Here is a 26,386-nt window from a genome sequence, read left to right on the forward strand (position 1 = left end):
CAGTTGTGTGCAATGATCTGGTACTTTGGGGACTGGGGCTCTGTCTGGACACCACAACCTGCAACGATGCAGAATCTCTGGAAATGGTTCTTAAAATGAAACAATTTGGAATATAAAAATATCACCACAGAAGAACTGTGTGCCTCAAAGTATCGGGCATTCGCCCTTTCAACTGCTGAGATGCCTTTCTCAGGTTTCCTTCATCGTTTGGGGAAAGCTACAAACCAATGTCTGTTGACCAGTCTGAGGATTATTGCCAATAGGCCTGGAAAGAAGGAAAGAAGGAAAGAAGGAAAGATCCCTACACTTCTCCTGTCGGTGTGGGACCTTCTGTGTGAGAGGGAAGGCTGTGCTGCTGCTCTCTGTGCTGAAGCGGTTGTGTGTGTGAGGGAATCTTTACTGCTGTTCTCCATGCTGAACCTGCTGTGTGTGAGCTGTTGTCTGCGCAGAATCTGTCCTGATGCAGAGGGAAGCTTGTGCAGCTGTTCACTGTGCTGAACCGGTCCTCATGCAGAGGGCACCCTTCCTGCAAAACAAACCTGTCTGCAACGTAGGCACCCTTGCACCATGGTGCAAGGTTGACTGCATTGGAGCTAGGCAGATCTACAGTGCCAGCACAAAGACAAGTTCAGGAATGCGTAGTGCTTTTAAATGTGACGCATTCCTGCACTTTCCCTGTAACGCAGTGCAGCAAGGGCCCGAGATGACCCAGAGTGAAGGAGTCAGAGTGGCACCAGGTGCAACCTGGGTAATCAGCACTGAGGGGGGACCAGAGGTCCATCCCCTCAGGACACCCCTGGCGAGGGTCAGGGAGTCCTAGTACATATCATGTGGGGCACTGGAGGTCCGTCCCTTTGGGGTATCCCTTTGGACACGAGGTTGGGCAAACAGCATGCAGACACCCAAGGAGAAGCGCTCTCCTGTTTTCACTCTAGCTTTCCCAGCAAGAGAGTGGACAGAAACCTGAGCAGCTGCTCCTCCTAGAAAGTAGAAAGTTGAAAATATTTGTAAAGCACACTGTGACCAAGCGGTTTCCTAGAGCTTGGTTACTCCAGGGAGGCAGGGCCAGGCTGCCCATGGGGAGGCAGGGTTAACAGAGAGCAGATCACAAAGCTCTGGGGTTCAAGCCTCTAGCCTTATCTACACCTGCTTTCAAGGAGATAGCAGTGAGGTCAGTAGGCCACCCGACCCCCAGGGCAGAGGGGGATGCCCTCCTTCAAAAAGGTAACTTGTCACTGTCCTACAGAGGCCAACACTGACCTATCCAGTCCTTCTCTTTCTATGCACAACGCCGGTTTTGTCTTAGCAGCTTCTGGACCCTTTCACAGACCCCTCAGGCATGGTATGAGCACTTCGGAGGATGATATCCTCTTGACCTTCATGGGCTCAGACTGGGGCAGTTATGTAGGGGTGCTATAGTGCATGGTGCACTCTCCAGGGCAGTGGGAGGCCGCCTCAGACTCTTCTAGTCATTCCCCTGGAGGAAACCGATTAAGAGTGCATAGTGAGGGAGGCAGTCCCAGCCCTCCCAACCTGCAAAAGCCAGCCGAGTCCTTGAGAAGAGTCCGTCATTTTCACTGATAAGTCCTTTTATGGGGCCCTAATTCAGTTGACCAGATTTTGAAAACCAAAAGACTGGGACACAAACATAGAAACATAGAAACTCAGACAACGAGACACATGTGAACTTAACCGCGGCGGCAATTCCGCCGCGGTGCGGCTGTTTAGCGGAGGGGGCGGGCCGCGTCAGCCAACGGACGTACGCAGCACTGCAGAGGTAGTGCTCGCGATGGCCGTTGGCCGACGAACGCAAAAAAGGGGTTAATTAAAAGCAACTTTTAAACCCAGCCCCCCCCCCCTGGGTGTTCATTGGACTCTGTTCTGATAAAAGCTGCTATCTCCTCCTCACTTTGAGCACATAAAACCGAGACATGAGCTAAATTTATCAAACTCTTTCAGGACAGGTGCTGAAAAAGTGGGACTGTTCTTGGAAATCAGGTATGCCTGGTCATCCTATGGTCCTACATGAGGGACACTATTAAAAATAAATGGCTTCTGTCTGGGCGTTGCAATGATGATACATATGGAGATCCGTCATTTATCATTTTTTTTAAATGTGGTTCTCCTTGGCAACAGGGCCTACCAGCGCGCCCAAACATCCCTTGGGTCTGGCTCACAGGGCAGCCAATGGTGTTGTACGTACCGGTCGAGAATGCTTGCACCAGTACGTCATTCTGGTAGATCTAAAGAAGACTATGTTTTTTAGGCTGGAATGCCATGCGGACAGGGCTCCAAGCTATATGGCTCATGCAAGGAATGAGAGCAGCTGGGTGGCACGTGAAGTGCTGCAACAGATAATTCCGGTCATTGTGGAAAAGGCGTGTTCTGAAGTGTACTTCCTGTCAGGGACACGCCTGAAAAAGGTGAGAGGCGTGTTTAGGGGAGGAGAGTTACAATCAAGGCCAGGAGTTCACTTTCATAACCTGCGATCTTACGAGAACATGGCTGTTAGAACTGGGAGTCTCTTGTTGGCAATGGTTTGCACCTTTGCCCACATAGGGACCCTTGCTTCTAGTCAGGGTAAGAGGGCAACTCTCCTAAAATGACCCCTACCCAACCCTGTGGTAGCTTGGAATGAGCAGGAAGGCTTATCTCAGAGGCAGTGTGTACAGCATTTGTGAACACATTCAGTAATACAGTGAAAACACTACAGATGGACACCACACAGGTTTTATAAAAAATAAGGATTCTTTATATATACTTAAGACCCAAACAACAAAAATCCACAATACAGTATTAGGAAAATGACAAATGGTAAAAATAGCTTAGTTCAAAGTTGATGGTAAATACACATCCAAAAGTACTTTGTGAGAAACGGGTCGTAACATAAGATAAACAAAAGTTTCACATGGAGGACGATGCGTCAGTATCTTGCTTTCAATGAGGCAATGAGTATGTTCATCAGTGCTTGCTCAAATTAGGCCATGCGTTTGTTCCTTACCGGAGAGGAGGTGATGAGTCAATCCAGTTACGATGAGACAAGATGGCTCCTCGATTCAATGCAACGATCCGGTGCGATACAACAAGATGGCATCTGATACAGTGCGGTGAAGGTGATGCGTGCACGCCCGACGGACATGCGGCGTCTCGGGAACTTCTGAGCCACGAAAGCCCTGGGACACGCTTCTCTGGTGATGCAACGGCAACACTTGCGGTGGCGACACGCTTCTCCAGTGATACGAAAGCAACTGCTGCGGCGGCAAGCTTCTTCTCGTTAAGTCGCGCTTCCAGCTCCCAACAATACGCAGGTTTCTGCAGACAGAATTCTAAGCAAGGACATTCAGGGCGGAACTAGTGGTGAAGTCTTGTATCCCTGAGACTTCAGCAGGAGGCAAGCACACGTCAAACCCTTGGAGATTTTTCTTCAAGATGATGAAAGTTAACTAAAAGTTCCTTCTCCTTATCTTGGCAAATAAGTATTCACTGCAGGCCAACCCTATGGCATAGGGGCAGTCAGATCCTTCAGCTTCCTTGTTTCCTCTCCTTGGCAAAGGTTCATCTTGATTCCCAGAAGAGATCTGAGGTCTGGCGGTCTGGGACCCAATACTTATACTACTAATTTCTTTGTTCTCTGAAGGCAGAGTGTCTGTACCTGGCCAAAACCAGTTCTGTGTTCACTGGTGCAGCTTCCTGGCAGGAGGTGGAGACAGCATTGTTGAAAGCAGACCTGGCCTAGGTAGCGGAAAGGAAATCTCCTCCCCCTAATCTCTATTTTAGGAGGGCTCAGGGGAGTGAAAGGAAATCTCCGCTCCCTACTCTCTGTTCAGTGAAGGTCCTATTCAGCCCAACCGGGACTCTTCAGACTGCTAGAGCCCAAGCCCTCCTGTCACTCACAAACCAGACATGCAATACACAACCTAGCAGAGGTTTGCTGGATGGTTGGGTAAGAAAATACCTACTTTCTAAAAGTGGTATTTTCAAACATAGAATGTAAAAATTACCTTCACTAAAAGAAGTACTTTAACATTCTGAATTAGGCACACTAAATTTGTTTTTCCACCATGTTCCCTGGATCAGTTGGCATTATAAAATGTTATAATCAAACTGCTCATTCTGGCCTATGGGGACAGGTAGCCTTGCAATAGTGAAAAACGAAACTGGCTGTAATTCACTATCAGGACATTGCACACACACCAGGGCATGTCCTACCTTTTACTTAAAATGCACTCTGTCTCTTGGGGCTACCTAAGGGGTGGCTAACATGTAAAAAATTGAAGGTTTAGGGACTGATAAGAGGGTGCATTTACCGAGTCGACATGGCAGTACTAGACTGCACACAGGCTGTGCAACGGCAGGCCTGAGACACACTGTACAAGCTGCTTCTGTGGGTGGTACAATCAGTGCTACAAGCCCACTGCTGTCGATCACCACCCCCTTTTGTACCGCTTTGTTCGCCATAAGTTGGCAGGGTATGCTCAGACGTAAGTCCCTTGCTCACTTTGCCACTGGATTCAAGCAAGCCTGGCTGAAGACGGCTGAAATGCCAGAAACCGGCCATAGGAAGCTTGTTTCCGGTCCAGGGAAGGCATGGCTTGGCAGTTCGGGCTGGACTGTTCCCACGAGGCACAGGGTTAGTCTGATTTGCATATGGCCATGTCTGAACTGGGATGGCAGAGTGGGCTAAAGAACGGTGATGGATTAAACCCAGATCTGTTGACTGGGTGTGAACGTTTGATTGGTTCAGATGCTCCATCCATCACCACCCCCTCTTGTACCGCTTTGTTCGCCATAAGTTGGTAGGGTATGCTCAGACGTGAGTCCCTTGCTCACTTTGCCACTGGATTCAAGCAAGCCTGGCTGAAGACGGCTGGAATGCCAGAAACCGGTCCTAGGAAGTGGTTTCTGGTCCAGGGAAGGCATGGCTTGGCAGTTCGGGCTGGACTGTTCCCACGAGGCACAGGGTCAGGCTTATTTGCATATGGCCATGTCTGAACTAGGGTGGCAGAGTGGGCTAAAGAACGGTGATGGATTAAACCCAGATCTGTTGACTGGGTGCGAGTGTTTGATTGGTTCGGCTGCTCCGTCCATCACCACCCCCTTTTGTACCACAAACCCACTAGCAGCACTTGATCTACAGGCCCTGGTCACATATGGTGCATTGTACTAGGGTCTGACAAGCAAATCAAATAAGCCAATCATGGAGTCACTAATCCATTACAACACTTTACAATAGGGAGCACTTGCACTGTGGCACTGAATCGCAGTGGCACAGTGCCCAAGGCATGTAAACCAGCAAAAACATATCAAAAACAGAGGAGACAGAGAAAAATGGAAGGGAGACTCACACCAATGGTACCAGGTCTGACATGTGTCCCCTCCAGCTGAAATGTGGGGAGAACTAGCCATCCTCTTGGGAGTTCTCTTCACTAAGGCGGAATATTCTGGACAGACCATCAGCATTGGTGTGTTCTGTACCTGGGCGTGTTCTGTACCTGGGCGGTGTTCCAACGTGAAGTCCCCTGTAGGGAAATGGACCACCTCAACAACTTTGGATTCTCACCCCTTATCTGCATCAACCATCAGAGGGGCTTGTGGTTGGTCCGAATCAGAAAGTAAGTCCCAAACAAGTTTGGTTTCATCTTCTTCAGTGCCCAGACCACGGCAAATGCCTCTCGCTCAATTGCACTCCACCTCTGTTCCTGTGGAAGTAACCTACTGATGAAGGCTACAGGTTGGTCTAGGCCCTCCTCATTAATCTGTGAAAGAACAGCCCCCACACCATGCTCTGATGTGTCTACGTGAACAATTAATGGTTTTGAGAAGTTGGGCGCCTGGGGCACTGGTGCTGTGCACATGGTAGTCTTCAGGGTGTTAAGTGTTATGACTGGTGTCAGTCCAGTTCCCTTTCTTGGTCTGCTTCCTAGAATTCAGCTCAGTCAAGGGTGCAACAATGTTGCCATACCCCTTGACAAACCTCCTGTAGTACCCTGTGAGTCCTAAAAAGGCTCTCACCTGTGTCTGGGTTTTGGAGAGTCCCATGCCAGGATGGTATCAATCTAGGGTTGTAGGGGCACCACCTGGCAGCTTCCTACCTGGTGCCCCAAGAACACCATTGAACCCTGCCCGATCTGGCACTTCTTCGCCTTGATTGTGAGGTCTGCTCTTCGCTGCGCCATCAACACTTTCCTGAGGTGGCGCAGATGTTCATCCCAGTTGGAACTAAACACTGCGATATCCTTCAGGTAGGCTGCACTGAAATCTTCCAGTCCAACCAACATCTGGTTGGCCAATCTTTGAAAGGTGGCAGGGGCATTCTTCATCCCAAAGGGCATAACCAGGAAAAGATAGTGCCCATCTGGTGTGGGAAATGCTGACAACTCTTTGGCCCCATCAGTTAAGGCGATATGCCAGTACCCAGACATCAAATCAAACGTACTGCGGTACAGTGCAGGCCCTAGCCGATCAAGGAGCTCATCAGCTCTGTGGATGGGGTGAGAGTCAGTCGGTGACTGAATCGAGTCCTCGGTAGTCAACACAGAACCGGAGTTCGGGTGTGGCACCAGGCGCGCAGCCTTTGGGACCAATACCACTGGGCTGGCTCAAGAGCTGTTAGAGGACTCAATTACCACTCCTCTGATGTAAGCTCTGACCCGGTCAGTCACTCTGTAAGCTTTGTGCTTAACAGGAGAACTGTTGCCATTGTCCACATCATTGATGCACTACTCTGTGACACCAGGAACCAGGGAGAACAGTTTAGAGATTTGTCCCAACAGTTGGTGACAACATTGTGCTGCTCAGTGGGGTTAGGGTGGTAGAGAGGCTTACACCATCCACTGACCCATCTTGCTCTGTTGCAGACAGGAGGACAGGAAGAGGCTCAGTCTATTCCTCCATTCCAGCATCTGTTGCTAGGACCATGCCCACTTCGGACCTTTCCAAATGAAGCCTTAGGCACTTAACATGCAGGACCCGCAAAGGGTTTCTAGGAGACCGCAAGTCCACCAGGTAGATGGCATTACTCTTGCGCTCCACCACCTCAAATGGTCCGGTCCACTTATCCTAGAGAACACAGGACTCCACTGGGGCCATGACCCAAACTTTCTGTCCAGGCCAAAACTCGATCAGAATGGAATTCTGATCATACCACTGTTTCATCTCTTCCTGGCTGGCTTCTAGATTCGCCTGAGCAAGATGTCTGAAACGCCTAGTCTGGTTCCTGAAGGCCAGCATGTAACTGTATATATCCTGGGGAGGTTTACTGGGAGCTTTCTCCCAGCCTTCTTTCACCAGACTCAGAGGTGCTCTTACCGGGTGACCAGCCAGCAGTTCAAAGGGACTGAACCCCAAGGACTTCTGTGGCACCTCACAGTAAGCAAACAGAAGGCATGGCAAGAAGACGTCCCACTTACGACTCATGTGTTCCTCAAGACCTATAATCATGCCCTTCAGGGTCTGGTTGAATCTCGCAATCAGCCCATTACCTTGGGGGTGGTAAGGAGTGGTGAACTTGTACATTACAACGCACTGCTGCCACAGGGACTTTAAATATTTGGATATGAAGTTGGTATCACAGTCGGACACCACCTCTCTGGGGAACCTCACACTGGAGAAAATCCCTAACAATGCAGGTCCCATGACGGGGGCAGTCAATGTCCTGAAAGGGATGGCTTCCGGGTACCAGGTAGCATGGTCCAACAAGACCAGGATAAACCTGTTGCCAATGGCTGTCTTGGAATTGCTCTGGACACACGCTTGTGCGTGTGAATGCGTACAGCCTACGGATTCGAGCAGCGGCGCGTCCGGTACGTTGCTTTTGCTTTTACTTTTTCCGCCACACTCCTACACTGGTTTCCTTTTGCTGCTCCTTTTTTAGCGGTCTTGCCTATGGCTGTTTCACCTCCAACTCACCTTCGAGCACACAGCATGACGCCCGCTTTTATTCATTTCTTTAATCACCATAGGGCACGCTTTATGGGCTTCCATGAGCATAACTTTTGATATACATGGGCACTGCGATTTATCTTTCAGTGCGGCATTTTTATGTTTAGCATCAATACCCATTTCATTGCCGGTGCATGTTTTTGAGGGGGTTTCTTGATTTACAATGCATGTTTTCAAAGGTGTGTCTTGTTTTACATGCTCTCGAAAAATACTAGATTGTTGGAAGGAATCAGTGTAGGGATTTTACTGCGACTGTTGCTTTATTGTTTCATTCACAGGTTGCTGAACCAATCAGCACAGTGCTTCCTTTCTAAACACTGCTGTAAAGATGGGCGGATGTGGCTAGTAGTTCACTTGTAGGGAACAGTCTATTTCTTCTGCAACCCAGCTGCCGATGAATTATGGTGAGAGCTGCAGGAATCTCGGATCGGGGGTGGGGGTGCAGCAGGTCCTTGAGAGCTCTCAAGCTCTTCGTGCTCTCACCATTATTCTACATGCTGAAGGACGTCCAGGGCCCAAAACGTTCGGCGTCAAAGGGTTTCTGTTATGTGTTTCAGAGGGACCGGTGCTTAGTTAATAGAAGCAGCCTGTTTTTCAAAATCTGCGTATTTCTTGTTTATTTGATCTTTATCCTATACCATTCTAATGTAAGTCAGTGAGAAAGCAACATTACCCATATCTTGCTGCCAATCTAATTATTTACAACTCTTATGAGATGTCTTTCTTTGGAATGGGGACACAGATAAGGCGCGTGGGATTTTGCAAGTTAAGACACTTTGGAGTGCATGGACTGCTGGTCTATTCCCCCCGTACTTTATAGCTGATAACACAATCATCAGCTCTTGAGTTCTTTCAAAACATCTTGTATGCTTCTACCACCTTTCTTGCGGCTCCTACAAGGCAGATGCTGCTGTAGGGGATACTCCTGATCACCTTTGCTTCCATCACTTCACTACGTGCAGTAGTTTGTGAGCCACGCAGGTCCTTTTTTAGGCAGTGATCCCCAAAGTCATTTATTTGGTCACGGCTAGACAGTGAAAGCTGTATTCACTCTGTAGATGCACCCCCACATGAAGTAACAATAGATGTTGTAGCACCCAGAATAAAGTGCTGCATGTCTAAACACTCATAAGGTCCCAAAGGCGAGACCTGTGGATATGCCAATGCTTGTTTTATTCAACAGATCATTCAACAGATCATTCAACAAAGACAGGCAGTCATTCTTTATCAGTATTGTGTCTAAACTGCAGGGTCCCTCAGTGTTCAATATCGCACCCATTGTTAGTCAAACTCCTAGTACTGAATCAATCATGCCAGTGGGTCCATGAAAAGGTTGAATGATTCCTGATGACACTCAAGTCATTTTAAAGATCTCAGAAGACCCCATGTGGCACTGCCTCTAAATGTTTTACTGTCTATTCAAAGTGGAATAATTGATGTATCACAATAACCTTAAGTTGAATGAGAAAAAAACAGATCCTGTGCTCTTCAAGAGCCAACCCTTTTTAGCTAGTCTTTCTGGGACTGAAATCCAGCCCAGTCCAATGTGTGAGAAACCTAGGCATAAGACTTGATTCAGCTGGAACCAAATGCAACCCTGTCAATGCTGTGGGCAATTTTCAACTCTACCAATGGCATACCGTAAAGAGAATTCTTCATCTGGTCTCTATACCACACACTGACTTTTCTAAATCCTTTCATTTCACTTAAGATTAACAGTACAACAGATTCAAAAGCTTTAGACAGTATAAAAGTAAAAAGACAGGTTGGAGTTTGGCCTCTGGGTTACGGGCCACATCTTGGGAGCCCTATCCCTTCTTCACGGACACCCTAATTAACAGTTTTTCTAAACTAAATAGTTTTTTTAAAATCACGTGGCTCAATCAAAAGGCAAAGTATTCAGCAAATGGGTCTGCTCTGACGGAGTGTTTTGCATGTCACTGCCCACCCCATTCTTTAACATCTATTGAGCAAGGTCTTCTCCCAATTCCCCGATTTTGCTGATCTTCTTTGTGTCATTGTGCTTTCCAAGTCATAACTGTCTAGAGTTTGAATGCCTTCCATTTCCTGCCCAAAAAGGACCAAATCTCTTATGGTTCCATAACCTACTGAAAACCTGTTTATTACAGAATTCTTCCTGTTTTGGGGCTTTTTGAAAGCCATTTTGCACCAGGTTTTAGTTAGGTTGTTTGGCAGTTTGGTTCAGCACCAAGATGCAGCAGTAAGGGAGGCAGCTCGAGCTCTATAAATACTTTGAAGAAATTAATTTTTTTTTTTAAAAAGTCTCACATACCTTTATTTATACCACCCTCTTCTTTAACAGCAGAGTAGGTCGAAGCCTAGAGCTCGCTCGCAAGATCTATAATTTTGAGAAGCTTTTAGTTACAGGCTTTAAGCCCTGCCCCTCTTTCTCTTTAGCTGGCGTCACCGTTTAAGCTAAACGGTGGCCAGCCATTGGGATAGAGCACTTGGTGACTTACTCTTTTCTCTCTTTCTGCCATCCCACTTGGACTGTCTGCCCTGACTTACTGCTGGCATAAAAGGTTTGTTATCTTTACGGGGCGAAACCGATGGCCCCATAAAGAAGATAAACCTTTTACGCCAACAGGAAGTCAGGCCGCACCGCCAAGTGGGACAGCAGAAATAGAGAAAAGTCGGCGTCGTGGAAACCGCGTTTCCTCACTCCTGCTTGTGTTTTCAGCTGACTCACTGTGACTGTTTTCTCCTCTATTCTCTTTTGGTTGCCTTCCTATCCTTTATTCCGTCTCTTTTCCCACCTCATTCCCCCTCTCTGCTTCTACTTCTCACGTTTTTTTCTTCTTTACCCGTCCCACTTCGCCTCTATAGTGTGCGCCTGTCTTCATTGCTCTCCTTACCTGCGGTGCGACGCGGCGGCGGAGGGATGAGGGTGTGCCGAGACTGGGAGAGGAGCCCCCTCGGCCCCCACACTGAGCTTGGCTCCAGTCTGACCTCTCCCTGGTGCTCTCCAGTCTCCTCCCCGTCCCTACCCCTGCCCCAGTCCCCGTCCCCCTCTAGTCTGCTCGTCACTCCGTGGCAGTGTCTGCCGAGAGCACCAGAGGACACATCCTGCCCCGGGCTACTGGTAATTAGGCTGAGAGCCCGGGAAGCCCTGGCACGGCAGGGGCTGGAGGGGTGAGAGCGCACGAAGCGCACCCCCTCCTCTCCAGAACCTGTGCATGGGGAGGGGGTGTCAGACCAGCACCGCCTCCCCCCCACACCTCCTGGTGCCCCCTCCACCAACGTCCCTTCTGAGGCACGTATACAAAGGGGGCGACCAGGCGGTTAAACCTTTCCCCAGAGCAAAAACACGGCGGAAGCAGAGGGTGAGAAAAGGGGCATGGGAAGAGGCGTACTCGTGAGGTCCCTGCTAACTCCCCATACCAGGTTTTCTGGATATAGAGATATGAGAAGCGTTGGCAGGTTCTGTGCTCGCAGCGCCACGAAGCCCTCAATTATGAACACACAAAAGATAAAGTAACAACGTGGCAGGATAGTGACTTGTCTAAGTCTCGTGGTTTCTACAGGTATTACTTTGGACTAGTTGCATGTGTGGTGTAGGTTGAGACTGATAGGTTATCTGAGAGAGACTGAATAGTCCTTCCTGGATGGGTCACATATTACTCCGGGACGCTTGTAAACGGTGTGTCTCATATCCTTGTATTAAAGCGCGGTGACACATTGATTCACAGCAATATTTACGGCCTTCGGATGTGGTATTAATAATGCTTTGGACAGGCCATACAAGTCACGGGCCCTGGCTTTCTTGTCACACGCCTCTTCAGTCGCCTTCCACCCAGACTGACGTGACTGTCTTCGGGGTTTAAAGTGTAAAACGGGACTTCATTGGTTTGGATTCTCAAGTATTTGTGTCGAGACTTAAACAGGTTCCACCTTCCCGTTCAGATGTTATGGCGCAGTTAGCCACCTGTTATATTATAATTTTATCAAAGATGCAGATTATACAGCAGATTATGGAATATGTGGCAAATACAGTGATTTAGATAAACAAATAGAGGAGTACCATCATGGGAAGGTCAAAATGAGATTCCCAATGTGGTGGTAGGTTTACAGAAGGAAAGAATGTATCCTTTTGTTAAAAACCCCTCACTCACCAACCTAGTGGTGACATGCTTCATCATCGGGTTCCACCCTAGTGGCCTAGCGTCACTAGGGTGTGCTGCGACACCTGTGTTACAGTGGAGCAGGTTGTGAATGTAAGTGCAGAAAAAAATGTTAAAAATTGTCCTGGTTTAACTTAAATAAATTTTATTAACAAGTAACGGGACAATGTTAAAAAGGGTGAGGCGAGATACTGTGAGGGTGTATTAAGGCCAGGAGTATCTCTTATAAGTCTGATGGTCTACATGTTTCAACCGTGATTGGGATGTACCAGGTTTTCATCAGGACCAGATAGTCAGTGAACTGGAAGGTCTGTGCCCCCTAAAAGGCACACCCTATCCTAGTTCTCTGTGACCCAGGATAGCAAAAATTCGCTATCTGGCGTAAAAGGAGACTCTAACCGCAGTGGGCGAGTCCAAAACAATGAAAAAGACAACTATTCTGGAGTCTTATCACATCGTAGGGTGGGAGGGGGGTATCCCCACTACTTGACCGATTTAGTTACTTCATGGTGGAAATGCTGGTTACCTATGTTTGTCCTCCGCTGCCCTGCTACCAGCGGAGGACAAACATAGGTAACCGGCATTTCCACCATGAAGTAACTAAATTGGTTAAGTAGTGGGGATAACCCCTCCCACCCTCCGATGTGATAAGACTCCAGAATAGTAGTCTTTTTCATTGTTTTGGACTCACCCACTGCGGTTAGAGTCTTTTACGCCAGATAGCAAATTTTTGCTATCCTGGGTCACAGAGAACGAGGATAGGGTGTGCCTTTTAGGGAGCACAGACCTTCCAGTTCACTGACTATCCGGTCCTGATGAAAACCTGGTACATCCCAATCACGGTTGAAACATGTAGACCATCACACATAAGAGATACTCTTGGCCTTAATACACCCTCACATTAGCTCGCCTCACCCTTTTTAACATTGTCCAGTTACTTGTTAATAAAATGTATTTAAGTTAAACCAGGACAATTTTTAACATTTTTTTCTGCACTTACATTCACAACCTGTAACACAGGTGTCGCAGCACACCCTAGTGACGCTAGGCCGATAGGGTGGACCCCGATGATGACGCATGTCACCACTAGGTTGGTGAGTGAGGGGTTTTTAACAAAAGGATAAATTCTTCCCTTCTGTCAACCTACCACCACATTAGGAATCTCATTTTGACCTTCCCATGATGGTACTCCTATTTGTTTATCTAGTTCTTCTACAGAGAAATAGGAGTACACTCCGTTCACCTCCAGTGAACACGATCCCTTGCTCTCCCCCTTGTTAACATAAATACAGTGAATTCACAACTATACCAGAAACACCGCAGACTAAACCGCATAATTAGTACAACTTGCAGGATTTGCTAGCTCTGATATATGGAAGATAATGGAGGTTCTGCACATGTAAGAAAGTACGTCTTGTATTTCATTAAATAAATTACCAAAATTATGAAAGACATAACATGCTCAAAACCTTTTTACTGTTTCTAGCCCCCCTTTCTATCTTCAATCATCTCTCACTTTACTTTGTTCTAGCTCCAAGTGCCCCCCACCTCTAGCTTCTGTTTTCCTTCTGTCTTTCTTACTCCAACCAATCCAGTTATAGTCCTCTTCCACCTAGTTCTTTCTTTCTGCCTCCCTTCCCTCTGTGCTCCATCACCTCATTTCCCAAGCCCCCTGGGTGCTGTTTTTTTTTTAGCCAGTGTCACACAGGCTTTTTGCAGCTTGATCGCGGAAGTAGAGGCAGACACTGAGCCCCCTCTAAACCGGAGCACCCAGAAGGGCCTGGAGAATGATGTGCCAGGGGGAGCATGAATGCAGAGGGTGCAATCCACAGCCTCTGGGCTCGGCTCTCTTTAGGCTCGGGGCACCAAGGGGAGCTCATGGGGGGCATCTGACTGGAACCATGCTGAAGCAGCCATTGGCTTGCTCACCACTGCCCCGAGAGAGAGGAAGGCCTTGGATTAGTGTAAAATACACACAGATCAGCTAGCCTGTCTAGGTAGTGGTTACATCTGGGTGATGAATTCACAAAAGTGTTTTTGTCCATAAAGATAGGATGAATCATTCAGAAAAGGATATTAATCTACACCACTCCACTGCTCGCTCACACTCCACTGCTCATCCTCTACTCTCTACTGCTCATCCTCTACTACCTCTCTCTACACACGCACATGTATGCATATATGTGCAAATGTGTATATATACAGACACAGGGAAAGGCAATAAGTCCAAACAAAATGCTCAACCTGAACCGAAAGAGAAAGATGAGACCAAGGCATTATTAAATGAATTGGAAAAACTTCGCAAAAAAGAAGTAGCCAAGTGGTGGGAAGTTTAATCACTATCCAGGTATCTAGATGTGAATAGAATACCGAGGGGATTGAGAATATTGGTGGCACCCACCTATGAAGACCCCGACCCTGAAATGCTGCAAATGTGGGCAGAAAACAGTGCCAAATCGTCTGAGAACATGTTAAAAATTCTGATAAAATTTGCAGCAAGCGACAGGGCAAAAATGATAACACGGATTGAAGAAATCCTAAAAGAACTAGATACCAAAGATAACAAGGATGAAATTGCAGAAAGAATGAAAGAAATTCAAACGAGAATAATCAAACATGAGGAAGAGATCAAAGAGAGGAAAGCAATCAAATTTCAGAGGGACAGAAATGACTATCTGAATGGGAGAATATATACCTTTGCAAAGAAGTTCGATCAGATTAGAAAACAACCCCTACAAAAAACTCAAAATGATCAAATGGGGGGGGCAGGCCAAAGTGAAACCGAATTGAGTTCAGAATATGAAACTGATAACGAAAGCAATCAGGGTGCGGAAGGTCCAACACCAACTCCAGCTGAAGAGCTAGCTTTTTTACGCCTACAACGCCTCAGAACATTGCGCCCAAGAAGTACACTGACTCAGGGAACAGGGCGAGGCACGAACAATCAGACACAAAAACAAAAACAAAGAGCAGGAGACGGAAAGACAGGAGATGGGGAGCAACAGGCACAAAAAACAGAAAAACAGAAACAAAAACAAAAATACAGATCCAACAGGCGCCGATGAACATTACAGAAAAAGACAACACAGTAATAAACCTATCAAACATGGAGCTAACCAAAGACGAACTGGAAATTTTGTCACTAGGCCTGACCTATTGTAGTGATACAAACTTTGATTACACACAAACGAGGATTGATCTCTTCCTTTATGTAAGAAAACTAAAACTGCAAAAGTATTTCTACAATGTCAACGTAACCACAACAGGGGCAGGATTGAGCAGTGAAACAACTAATACACTGAATGTTGAACATATGGAAACACTACAGAACCTAATTGACTTGGAAATGGAGAATGAAGGTATGAATGAGGAAATCACACCCAGTGGGGCAGCATTGAGTTCGGATATTAACATTTGGCAACCAGTGAAAACCGGTTTCAAACCAAAATCAATTTTTATGCCAACAATGCCAAAAGATGGACTGGATCTGTTTGCAGAATACGTAATAAAAGACCTGAAAGAACTCTCCATTCTAAGCACCAAGCAGAGGTATAGGAAAAATGAAGACCAGAACAGAAAATACAATGCATTAATGGAGAAAATCAAATCCAGGCCTGACATCGTAGTAAGATGGTCCGACAAAGGTGGCAATATTGTACTCTGGCCATTGGAGATGTACAATGCGGAGGCACTTGCACAATTGCAAGACAGGGAGTGCTACACAAGGATCAGTCCAACCCATTTGGTAGGTATCCAAGAGAGGTACCATAATGAACTGTATAAATGGAGAGGGGAAGGCTTACTGAGCAAGAATGAACTAGAATTCCTCAAAACAGACTATCCAGTAACAGCACAACTGTACCTAATCCCCAAGGTGCATAAAAATGAGAAAGTGCCTCCGGGAAGACCAATAATTTCAGCCATAGGAAGCCTCTTCGAGAATACGAGTGTATACATTGACCACTTTCTCCAACCAGAGGTCAAAAAACTACCAGCATATATAAAGGACACGGGTGATTTCCTAAAAAAGATATTCGATGTAAGATGGAAAGAGGACTATGTATTTTTAACATTGGATGTCCAAGGGCTGTATACCAGCATTAGACACAAAGATGGACTGAATGCCATAAGATACTTTTTGGGAAAAAGACCTATTAACCAGTACAAACACACTGAAATGATTTTGGAAATGACTGAGTGGTGTCTCACAAATAATACTTTTATTTTTGATAAATTGTTTTATAAACAGATCCAGGGTTCAGCCATGGGTACATGCTTCTCCCCCAGCTATGCGAATTTGCATATGGGCTGGTGGGAGGAGCAGGTACTGATGAACCTACACAAAGAGACATTGAAGAACAATGTAATTGTTTATAAGCGATTTATAGATGACATCTTTATTTTGTGGGAGGGGAGTGTGGAAAGTGCTAATAGCTTCACAGAACAGTTGAATGAGAACTCACTAAACCTAAAATTTACTTGCAATGCTAGTAAAGAAAGTATTCAATTTTTAGATGTGGAGCTATTTGTAGAGAATGGAAAAATACAAACACGCACGTACCGTAAGCCCACTGCGGGCAATACAATCCTCCACGCAAACAGCTTCCACCCAACACCACTAAAACAGTCGATCCCATATGCAGAATGCCTTAGGATGACTCGCAATTGCAGCACAAGTGAGGGGTTAACCAATGCCAAGACAAATCTCTTTTCAAGATTGAAAAAAAGAGGGTACACAGATGAGACATGCAAGACTGCAGAAACAAAGTGCAAATCTAAAACCCGCCTAGATTTACTATTCACAAAAGAAGTGGAGTCTGCGACAACCACACCCGACAGACAACCACCTAGGCTAATCACAGGCTTTAATCGCCACCAAGCCAATCTTCGCAAGATACTCCGAAGACATTGGCCATTGGTTAAAAATGATTCAACCATAGGCAAAACAGTGGGTGAAAGACCACTAGTGTCCTTCAGGAAGGCAAAATCCATGCGACAACAACTGGTTTGCAATGCCCCAGAAATACCCAAACAAAAAGCCTGGTTTCAATCTCAAAAAGGTTTTAAGAAATGCATGAAATGCAAAGCCTGTATCCATGGCAAAAATACTGTCAGCATCACAGTACCCTTCCGCAAACAACCCTACACTCTGAGGGATCACTATACATGCAAAACAGACCATGCTGTATATCTTCTAACATGCATATGTGGCAAAATGTACGTAGGATCAACTATTCACCCAGTACATGTCAGAGTGTTGCAACATCTCAGGGCAATAACCAATAAGGACCCAGCATACCCTGTAGCGAGACATATCCACGAAGTACATGGTGGAGATGCAAAAGGCTTAACTTACTGCGTACTGGATAATGTCCCAAAAAATCTGAGGGGAGGCAATCGCAAACTTGCATTGCGTCGTTTGGAATCACGATACATAATCTTACTTAATTCCAAAATCCCTGTAGGGCTCAATGCAGATGAAGCCTTAAATGTACACATCTAAAGCAGCGTCCGATTCCTCTTTCCCAAGTACCCTTTAACATTGGTAAACAGCACACGCGATAATGTGAAAATATTCACTTATCTCATCACATAGTCATAATAAAACCCTTGACTAGTTGGCACCAAACCGCTCCCGAATGGCACATATGGCACGCAGGCAACTCCATTCTTAAGAGGAATTACCATTGAGTGGGAGAAATAACGCGCACTAGCGCAAAACGGCAAATTTTCCAAAAGCGGGAAAACTGTAATGCTGGCTTGCAAGACACTCGGGACGCTGTGATCTGTAATCGAGAGAAACAGCTGTCCCATACACGTAGAACAAAGGCTCAATAGCGCAATTAGAGGTTTTCACAGTAGCGGTAAAAAACCCCGGGCAGACTGACACGCAACGAACAGTTCATTACTCACTCGATTCACGAGCGCCTTCTGTCACCTGCGAACTTGTTCTGCCCCTGCCAACCAGACAAACAAACCGATGTCTGAAACGGCAGAGCCCATTTGAGACTTGACATGGTCCGGGTTACCAATCAGGGGCCTCAGGGGAACACACCTCCTCAATGATAGGCCAGTGTTACCATGACACCGCTAAACATGCAAGTAAGCACCTAAAACGGAGCCTTTCTCCCGCCAGTATTATTAAAATACCAATCAATGTGATATATAAAAGACAGAATGTTGAAACTGTACCATTCAGGAATATGAATATATATCTAATGTGTGCCTATGCAAACAAAATAAGAAACAAAGAAATGTATGTTAAAATGCCTAATAACGAGTGAACATGTACAATTGATGGGGTGTAACATGTGATTACCATGGAAACTAATGAATGCCAATTAAGAATGACCATTATGACACATGTGAGAGTTTAAACATGTATAAAAGCGTCATTTTGTTTAGTCAGATGTTAGTGAGCAAGGCGGAGGTTGTCGCCGAAACGCGTCTGAGCAGAAGTTGATATGAAATAAAACCCTTGAACTAAGATACACGGAGTCAGCGCCTTCTTGGATGGTGAAGTTTGGTGTGGTATTAATATATATATATATATATATATATATATATATATATATATATATATATATATATATATATATATATATATATATATATATATATATATATATAACATCCAACGACAACCTCAATGGAGTATCCCTTGTCCAGTGGGGGTGGCGCGCTGCCGGTGAGGTGACCGGTAGTCAATATTCAGGCAAAACGGCGTTCCAAGCGCGCACTTAGGTACCAAAAGAATCCACACCAACAAGCAGGTCTGTCAAGTAGGTAGGGTTTATTCACGCCATAAGCCCTACGTGACGCGTTTCGCACTCCGTGAGTGCTTGTATATAAATAATATATAAATAATCTCAACAAACACTTGCTTTCTCTTCAGAAAAAAGTAGACGACACTCCGAGCTTCAGTGCATGAAAAGATTTATTGGCAGACCCCCCTGCCCCCAAGATGACAAACGCGTTTCGCCGTAAAGGCTTCCTCAGTGTCAATAGTGCATAACAAAAAAAAACGCCATTTTATCTCCACCCCTCTATCAACATGGAGAGAGGACTATGGTGCAAAGGTGTTTTATGGCAGCCATCTTGCAATGTACATTTGTTTATATATACAACCTGAAATTCATTGCAACTAGTAAGTCAAAGAGTATGGCATTCATAAAGTGCTTGTGCAATTAAAAACAATGTGGGTTTACCCAATAAAATTCATTTTATATTACATTGCATATTTAGACATTGATTAATCTTCAAGGGCAATTCAAACTAAAATTAATCATAACGGTTGTGGATAAAAGTGCATCTTTGTGAGTTCCAGGAGGCTGATTTTCTATATATAAAATTTCATATTGATATACAATGTGCCTCTCCACTGGATGTTAGAATATCTAACTTAGTGCTAATTTTCTTATTGTATATAAACATATCACAACGTATGTACATATGGCCCTTTACATTTTATATTACACAATGAGCAAATAAGCATGCATTGTACCGCCCTGTATTGGCAAGTGTTTTCTATTTTTCTGTCTCGCCTTGAATGGGCCTAAGTCTCCCTGTTCTGTATCTTAGTCCAATGCATAGAGGGTAAAGTGGGAAGATTACGGATGATTCTATTTAACCTGTGACTTTATTCTGTTTGGATTCATACTCTTACGGGGTGACTGTAAAGCCCTTATATAACACTGTCAGCTGTTCTTTTATATGCTGTCCCTTACTTGGTTGTCTATTCTAAGTGTACCCAAAGTTCTTAATCATTGTTCAGCCCAACGGGTTTCATTGTCTGGAGATCGATGATGTATTTCAATTCAATGGCCCTTAATGCTCTTATTTTGTCTCCACCCAGTTCTTTCCTCTCTAGTTCATCAATGAGAAAGAAGGATAATAGTTCTCTATTGCTGTTAAGGTGGGTTTCGAAATGGCGTGCCACCGGATAGTTCTTATCTTTATTAGTGATGGCACGCATATGCTCTAGGATACGCTTTTTTGCCGGGTTGATGGTGCTCCCGATGTATCTTTTTGAGCATGGGCATACCAAACAGTATATTACAAATTCTGAATTGCAGTTCAGAAATTTGTTAATGGTTCTGATAGGCCGTGGGTCAACCGTCATATCTACTTTTTTCTGGCTATACTTGCACGCTTTGCAGTGCATGCAAGGGTAGAAACCCTGAACAAATTTGGATTTAGAGGACTTTGGGGGATCCTCAAAGTGACTCCTCGTCAGATGGTCAACGAGGGACTGGCAGCGTCTATAGGTTATAGCAGGTTTCGGGGGTATTCTGTTTTTCAAGACAATATCTGTTTTAAGGATATGCCAGTTATTGAAAATTTGGACCAGTTCATTTGATCTCATGTTGTAGGTTGTGATCATTCTTGTCACGATCTCAGATTCTGTTTTTCTTGTATTTTTGTTCTGTAGGAGGTCCTTTCTTTCTTTGAGCTCAACTCTCATAGAGGCCTCGGCAAGCGAAGTTTTCGAGTAGCCTCTTTCCAGAAATCTGGAGACCGCTGCATCTTGTGCCTGTAAAAAGTCACTGTGATCTGAACAGTTCCTTTTCAGGCGAAGCAGTTCCCCGAACGGGATGTTCCTTATCATGCTTCTAGGGTGGTGACTTGCTGCATGAAGCACGGCATTCCCTGCCATTGGCTTGCGGTAGAGTTTCGTTTGTATGGAGCCCCCTGCTATGAAGACCTCCAAATGGAGATGGTGAACTGATCTGTCACTGATTGTGTTCGTAAATCTTAGATTGAGACTGTTGTTGTCTAGCGTTGCCACATATTCCTCAGCCGAGGATCTGTCGCCCCGCCAGACCACAAACAAGTCGTCAACATATCTTGTCCAGATCATTATGTGATCCAACCATTTTTCGTTGGTCCCCCCCAGGCCACGTGCTTCTCCCACCAGCCCACGAAAAGGTTCGCGTAGCTGGGGGCGAAGCACGTGCCCATGGCGGTCCCCCTAGTTTGGCGATACATCACACCTGCAAACAGAAAGATATTATTGTAGAGGCAAAACTCAGTCATTTTGAGAAGCATACGGTTGTGTTGATGATATTGTATGTTTTTCTTCCCAAGAAACCAATCAATTGCTGAGAGTCCCTCTTGATGTCCAATACAGGTATATACATTGGCGACATAAGGTAATGAGGAGCATATCCGTTTCCCATTTGATGCCGTCAATAAGCCTCAGAAAGTCTTGAGTATCCCTCACAAAGGAAGGTAGGTCTTTCACAAAAGGGGATAGGTAATTGTCAATAAATCTTGAGGTAGCTTCCATGAGACTTCCTATTGAGACAATAGGTCTCCCCGGTCGGTTTTTGATGTCTTTGTGCACCTTGGACAGGTGATAGAAGGTTGGGATTATTGGATGTTCGCAATATAAGTACTCAAATTCACTTTTACTGAGCATTCCTTCGTCCAACCACCCCTTTAACAGTGTATGGTGATCCAAGGTACATTTTTCAAAATCCTTTCTGTTAATTGTCACATAGCAGTCTCTATCTTGTAGTGGTCTTAAAGCTTCTAGTTTGTATTTCTCTTTATTGAAAATGACAATGTTCCCCCCCTTTGTCAGAGGGTTTAATTTAGATTGTGTTGTCCTCCTTTGATGGCTTGCCATTCCATTCGCGAGATGTTTGAGTTGTATCTTGTAATTTCCGTTTTCTTGGTTGTCATTTTATCCAGGTCTTGTAGGATCGCATCATTAAAGACATTGATGGCATCATGTGTGACATGCTGTAGGAATCTTGATTTTCTTTTTAGATTGCTAGGATCTCTCTTTTGTACGATTTCTTCCCTCCTGAATATTTTATTTGAACTTGGCACTTCCTCCATTCCTGCCAAGGAGTGTGTTACTGTAAGGAGCGGGAAGTCATTGTCAGTGAGATCATTGCTGGGTTCCGACATTGTCTCCAGGTTAGTTGTTAATCCTGGTTGGGGCGGGAAGCGAATATTTTGTCCAATTTTAGTTTGCGCACAAACTTGAAGATGTCAATTCTAGTTTGAACTGGGTCGAATTTTGCAGTTGGGCAGGTGGTCATCCCTCTCTTTAGTACTATTTCTTCATGTTCTGTGAGTTTTCTTTCGGAGAGGTTTATGATGGTATTTTCTTGTTTTACCATCTCCCCCTCCTGCCTCTGCTGACGGTTACCATAGGCGTTGCACCTTGTGCGGCCCCTTCTGCCGCGCCTGGTTTTCCTCCTCTTTTTGTGGCCGCTTTTTTCGTCATTTGGGGCGGAGGTCATTGTCGCCTTTCTTTCAGGACCTGAAATTAGTCTAAAAAAGGCGCTGCGGTGGTAGGTCCCGTATCTTTCCTTCCGCTACTCCTAGTGGATTCATCCTCAGAGGTCGATACTTCGGACTCTGATGTAACGCCAGCCGTTGCAGGTTGGACCCCCTGTGCAAGTCTTTTTCTGGTGGCATCGAATTTTTTCGCAAAGGTGAGTATCCGACCAGTTAGATAGTCCTGCTCGTCCCTTTGGAACTTCGTTTGCCTCCTTTTCTTTATCCGACTTTCATAATCTTTTAGTCTTTTTGCAGGTTTGCACGCAGGTCATCAGTAGTTTTAGTGTCTTTGTCTTTTATGATTGCTTCCTCAAGTTTCTGGATCTCAGCGAGGGCTTTGTCCCTATCACTCCATGCATATTTTATCAACATTAGCAGCATGTCTTTGCTGGAGTCCGTGGTATAAGCTGCCCAATCTTTTAATAATTGGGGGTCCGGGTTCTCATAGGATGGGATAGTAAAGATCCGTAGACCCCTTGGGACTCTGTTGCAGTCTACATATCTTTGGAGTGACGTAGCCTCCCACCACTTCCTTATTTCCCGTTCTTGGATTTTTTCCAGTTGTTGAAATAATATCTGTAAATTGCTCATAGATGTTTGTTGGGTTACTGAGCCTTCTGGTTTCTTCGCTACTGCATTCAGGCTTTTAAAGACATCATCCGCTTCGCTCTCCCTTTCCGCAATTAGGGACATGGTAACGGGAGAAGTATTTGCACCTTCGCTACGCGCTGCGTGTTAATCAGCAGTTTCTGGGGTGAAGCGCAGTTCTCGGGGGTCTGCCTCAGTAGCTCTAAACGGGACAGAGGTATGGATAATACAGTTCTTATATCTGGGAGTACTCGTGCGAGCAGCACTTACCCTCTCCGGATGTCCGCAGCAGCCGACCGGCGTGCCGCAGTCTCACAGGTCAGGTAGGTCGCAAGCAGGTTTCCTCCGTGTGATAAAAAATCCCGGTTCCACAATTTGGGCACCTCTTCGGATTCTCTTCAGACCTCGGGGCAGACGTCCATATTAACTTGTTTCACAGAACCGTCACCGCCGTCGCTCCGCCCACGTCCCGGGTGCTGGCGTCTTGCGGTGGTGAGCCGCGTTTAAATCAACGAACACTTGCTTTCTCTTCAGAAAAAAGTAGACAGCACTCCGAGCTTCAGTGCATGAAAAGATTTATTGGCAGACCCCCCCCCCCCGCCCCCAAGATGACACACGCGTTTCGCCGTAAAGGCTTCCTCAGTGTCAATAGTGCATAACAAAAACCGCCATTTTATCTCCACCCCTCTATCAACATGGAGAGGACTATGGTGCCAAGGTGTTTTATGGCAGCCATCTTGCAATGTACATTCGTTTATATATACAACCTGAAATTCATTGCAACTAGTAAGTCAAGGAGTATGGCATTCATAAAGTGCTCGTGCAATTAAAAACAATGTGGGTTTCCCCAATAAAATTAATTTTATATTACATTGCATATTTAGACATTGATTAATCTTCAAGGGCAATTCAAACAAAAATTCATCATAACGGTTGTGGATAAAAGTGCATGTTTGTGAGTTCCAGGAGGCTGATTTTCTATATATAAAATTTCATATTTATATACATTGTGTCTCTCCACTGGATCTAACTTGGTGCTAATTTTCTTATTGTATATAAACAACATTATATCACACCGTATGTACATATGGCCCTTTACAAAATAAATATATATATATATATATATATATATATTTTTGCATTCCAATAGCCTTAGCTTTTCAGGGTGCACTCCACAGTGCGTTACCTCAAGGGTCATTTGACATCTCTCGCCATCATCCGGGTAGTTACGTTCGCCTGACGCGTTTCTGTGGTCCAATTACCACTTCATCAGAGGCGTTCTCCTGCATTTCATTGAACTGCGCTTCTTTGACGCATGCTCATTTGTTGATTTTCATATGTGGGACTGACATGATTTTGAATTTAATCCACACAGCATGCTGGTCTCTGTAGTTCTTTGCGCTGCATTGTTTGTTCAATTAAAGCAGATCTTGGAGATAATGTTTTTTTCCTAATGTAGGATCCGATTTGTGAAAGCGAGTCATTTGATATACAACGCGCTGTGCTGTGTATATATATATATATATATACTGCATATCTATATAAATACAAATATGAATGCATGCATACATACATACGCATGTTATGTACATGAAAGTTTGAAAAACACTAAGCAAAGCTAAAAAGCCACCTAATTACAAACAGAATTGCTTCAACTTAAACGAGGGCGAGACCCATTGCATTTTCAATGCTTGTTCTTCCTGGGAATCAGAGGTGCTCCCCTCACCCCTGACCTGGTCCAAACGTGAAAAATATTTTGAAGGTTTCCAGCTCTAATAGTTGCACATGCCCTATATCATTGGGAGCATTACCGAAAACCAATTTAATTTTACCCACAAACTCAGACTTCCGTATATCTACCTACTTCCTCCCTTCCTTGTTTAAAAGAGAATCCAGATTACTTCCCAAGTATTTGTTTTATTTCAATAATGAACTTCTGGTGAATAATCGCCTGTCCGCTCATAAGTCCATTACCCAACCTTCCCTTTCGGGATACGGGATTTTCTAATGTGTGCATGTAACAGAAGTAACCTACGATCTGAAAAATAAATAAATCAGCTGGTAACATAACATGCATTACATTCCTATTAAAACGTGTCAAGTACCTTATGTTTGAAATTGCTGTTTTGGAGGTGATCCATATCACTTAGCAGCTTGACATGTTGTATCCCTGCTTCTTCTTGAATTCTGAGGTTTTTACGATGAAGGAGCAGCAAATCATTCAAGCAATTCACAGCTGACACTATGTTTAATTGTCTCTTTACGCCTTGCCTTCTGAGCTCTTCATACAAAGAGGAGAAGCCCAAGGTTGTGAGCTCCTGGCCAAAAAAATAAAAGTACAGTTTATATAGACAAATAGTATTTTCATCACAGTACAGCAAAACATTTTGTACAAAACTTCATTGTAATGCATACCAGACTTCAGATATTTAAAGATTCTCTCTGCTTACACAATACTCGTAAAAATATATTTTTTTAAAAATCAAAAAAAAAAAAAAAATCACAGAAGAACTTGGGTTAGTTCAAATAAACTCCAACCTAGTGTTCAGAAAGAATGCCTAAACATTTGGACTTTAACAACTGGTATTTCAGGCATTGCAAGCAAGCTAGATTGCATTTCTTCTGGTCTATATACTTGAAATCAAATGCAGATTCTACTAATCTAAGATCATAGGAAAGATCATGAAGACTACCGGTGGCTGCCTTAATTACTAGTCGAATTATGGCATTCTTCACAAACACCTTTGAGCTTCATTATGAATGACAAACTTAACTAGCATGTGGAAAGTGGATAGGCGATCAGATTGTGTACAGCACACTTTAACCATCTGCACGATATTGCAGAGCATCTGGAATCTAGTGCACAGGTTTTTTGTTGACACCCAGTCCAGTTAAATAAAATCAATCAGTGTAATACATATACGTGCAGAGTAACGTTTGTAATGGATATTAGACTGAATAGGATGAGGTGGATCCAGTCAGAGCTCTCAGTAGCGCACTATGTATGTGTGTGTTTGTGCCAAAGAACTCCATTATTCGTTTTCTTCATGTGAGATGTTGGATTGTTCACTTGTTGGCCAAATTAGGTTACTTGTTGAAAGGCATAATTAGCAGATTTTGTGACTTAAATTCAATGATCGAATAAGGTATGCTTCAAATAACTTGTTCTGAATGTTCCTTCCATGTTGATTTATCCGAGGTGCTGTATAGTGACAACACTTGGTCAACAATATAGCTTTAGTTCCAAGTTGTAGGATAGAGGTGTCAGGGGGAATTATCCAATTCATTTGGCTGGTGCAGGTTTTGGTAGCATGCTGTGCACATGAAGGCACTAGGGAAAAGGTATTTTTTATATTGGTGTAAAAGGATGTATAGACATCTGTACAAGCAGTGCTAAGAACTCAGTTGAGCATTCGTCG

General features: G+C 44.8%; 1 protein-coding gene across 6 annotated transcripts in view; it reads right to left on the bottom strand.

Annotated features, from left to right (window-relative positions):
* SSX2IP (SSX family member 2 interacting protein) overlaps positions 1 to 26,386 on the bottom strand; it is a 632,083-nt gene that overhangs the window by 424,808 nt on the left and 180,889 nt on the right. For 5 of the 6 annotated variants that reach the window (XM_086954035.1, XM_086954027.1, XM_086954031.1 and 2 more), the window contains exon 4: positions 25,073 to 25,285. The exons of the other annotated variant lie outside the window; for it this stretch is intronic. In XM_086954035.1, the coding sequence (XP_086810161.1) occupies positions 25,073 to 25,285 (213 nt within the window). The remainder of the gene's footprint in view (positions 1 to 25,072; positions 25,286 to 26,386) is intronic. 6 annotated transcript variants of the gene reach the window in all.

The sequence above is a fragment of the Lissotriton vulgaris genome, chromosome 1_1 (genome assembly GCF_964263255.1).
Source record: "Lissotriton vulgaris chromosome 1_1, aLisVul1.2, whole genome shotgun sequence".
NCBI lineage: Eukaryota > Metazoa > Chordata > Amphibia > Caudata > Salamandridae > Lissotriton > Lissotriton vulgaris.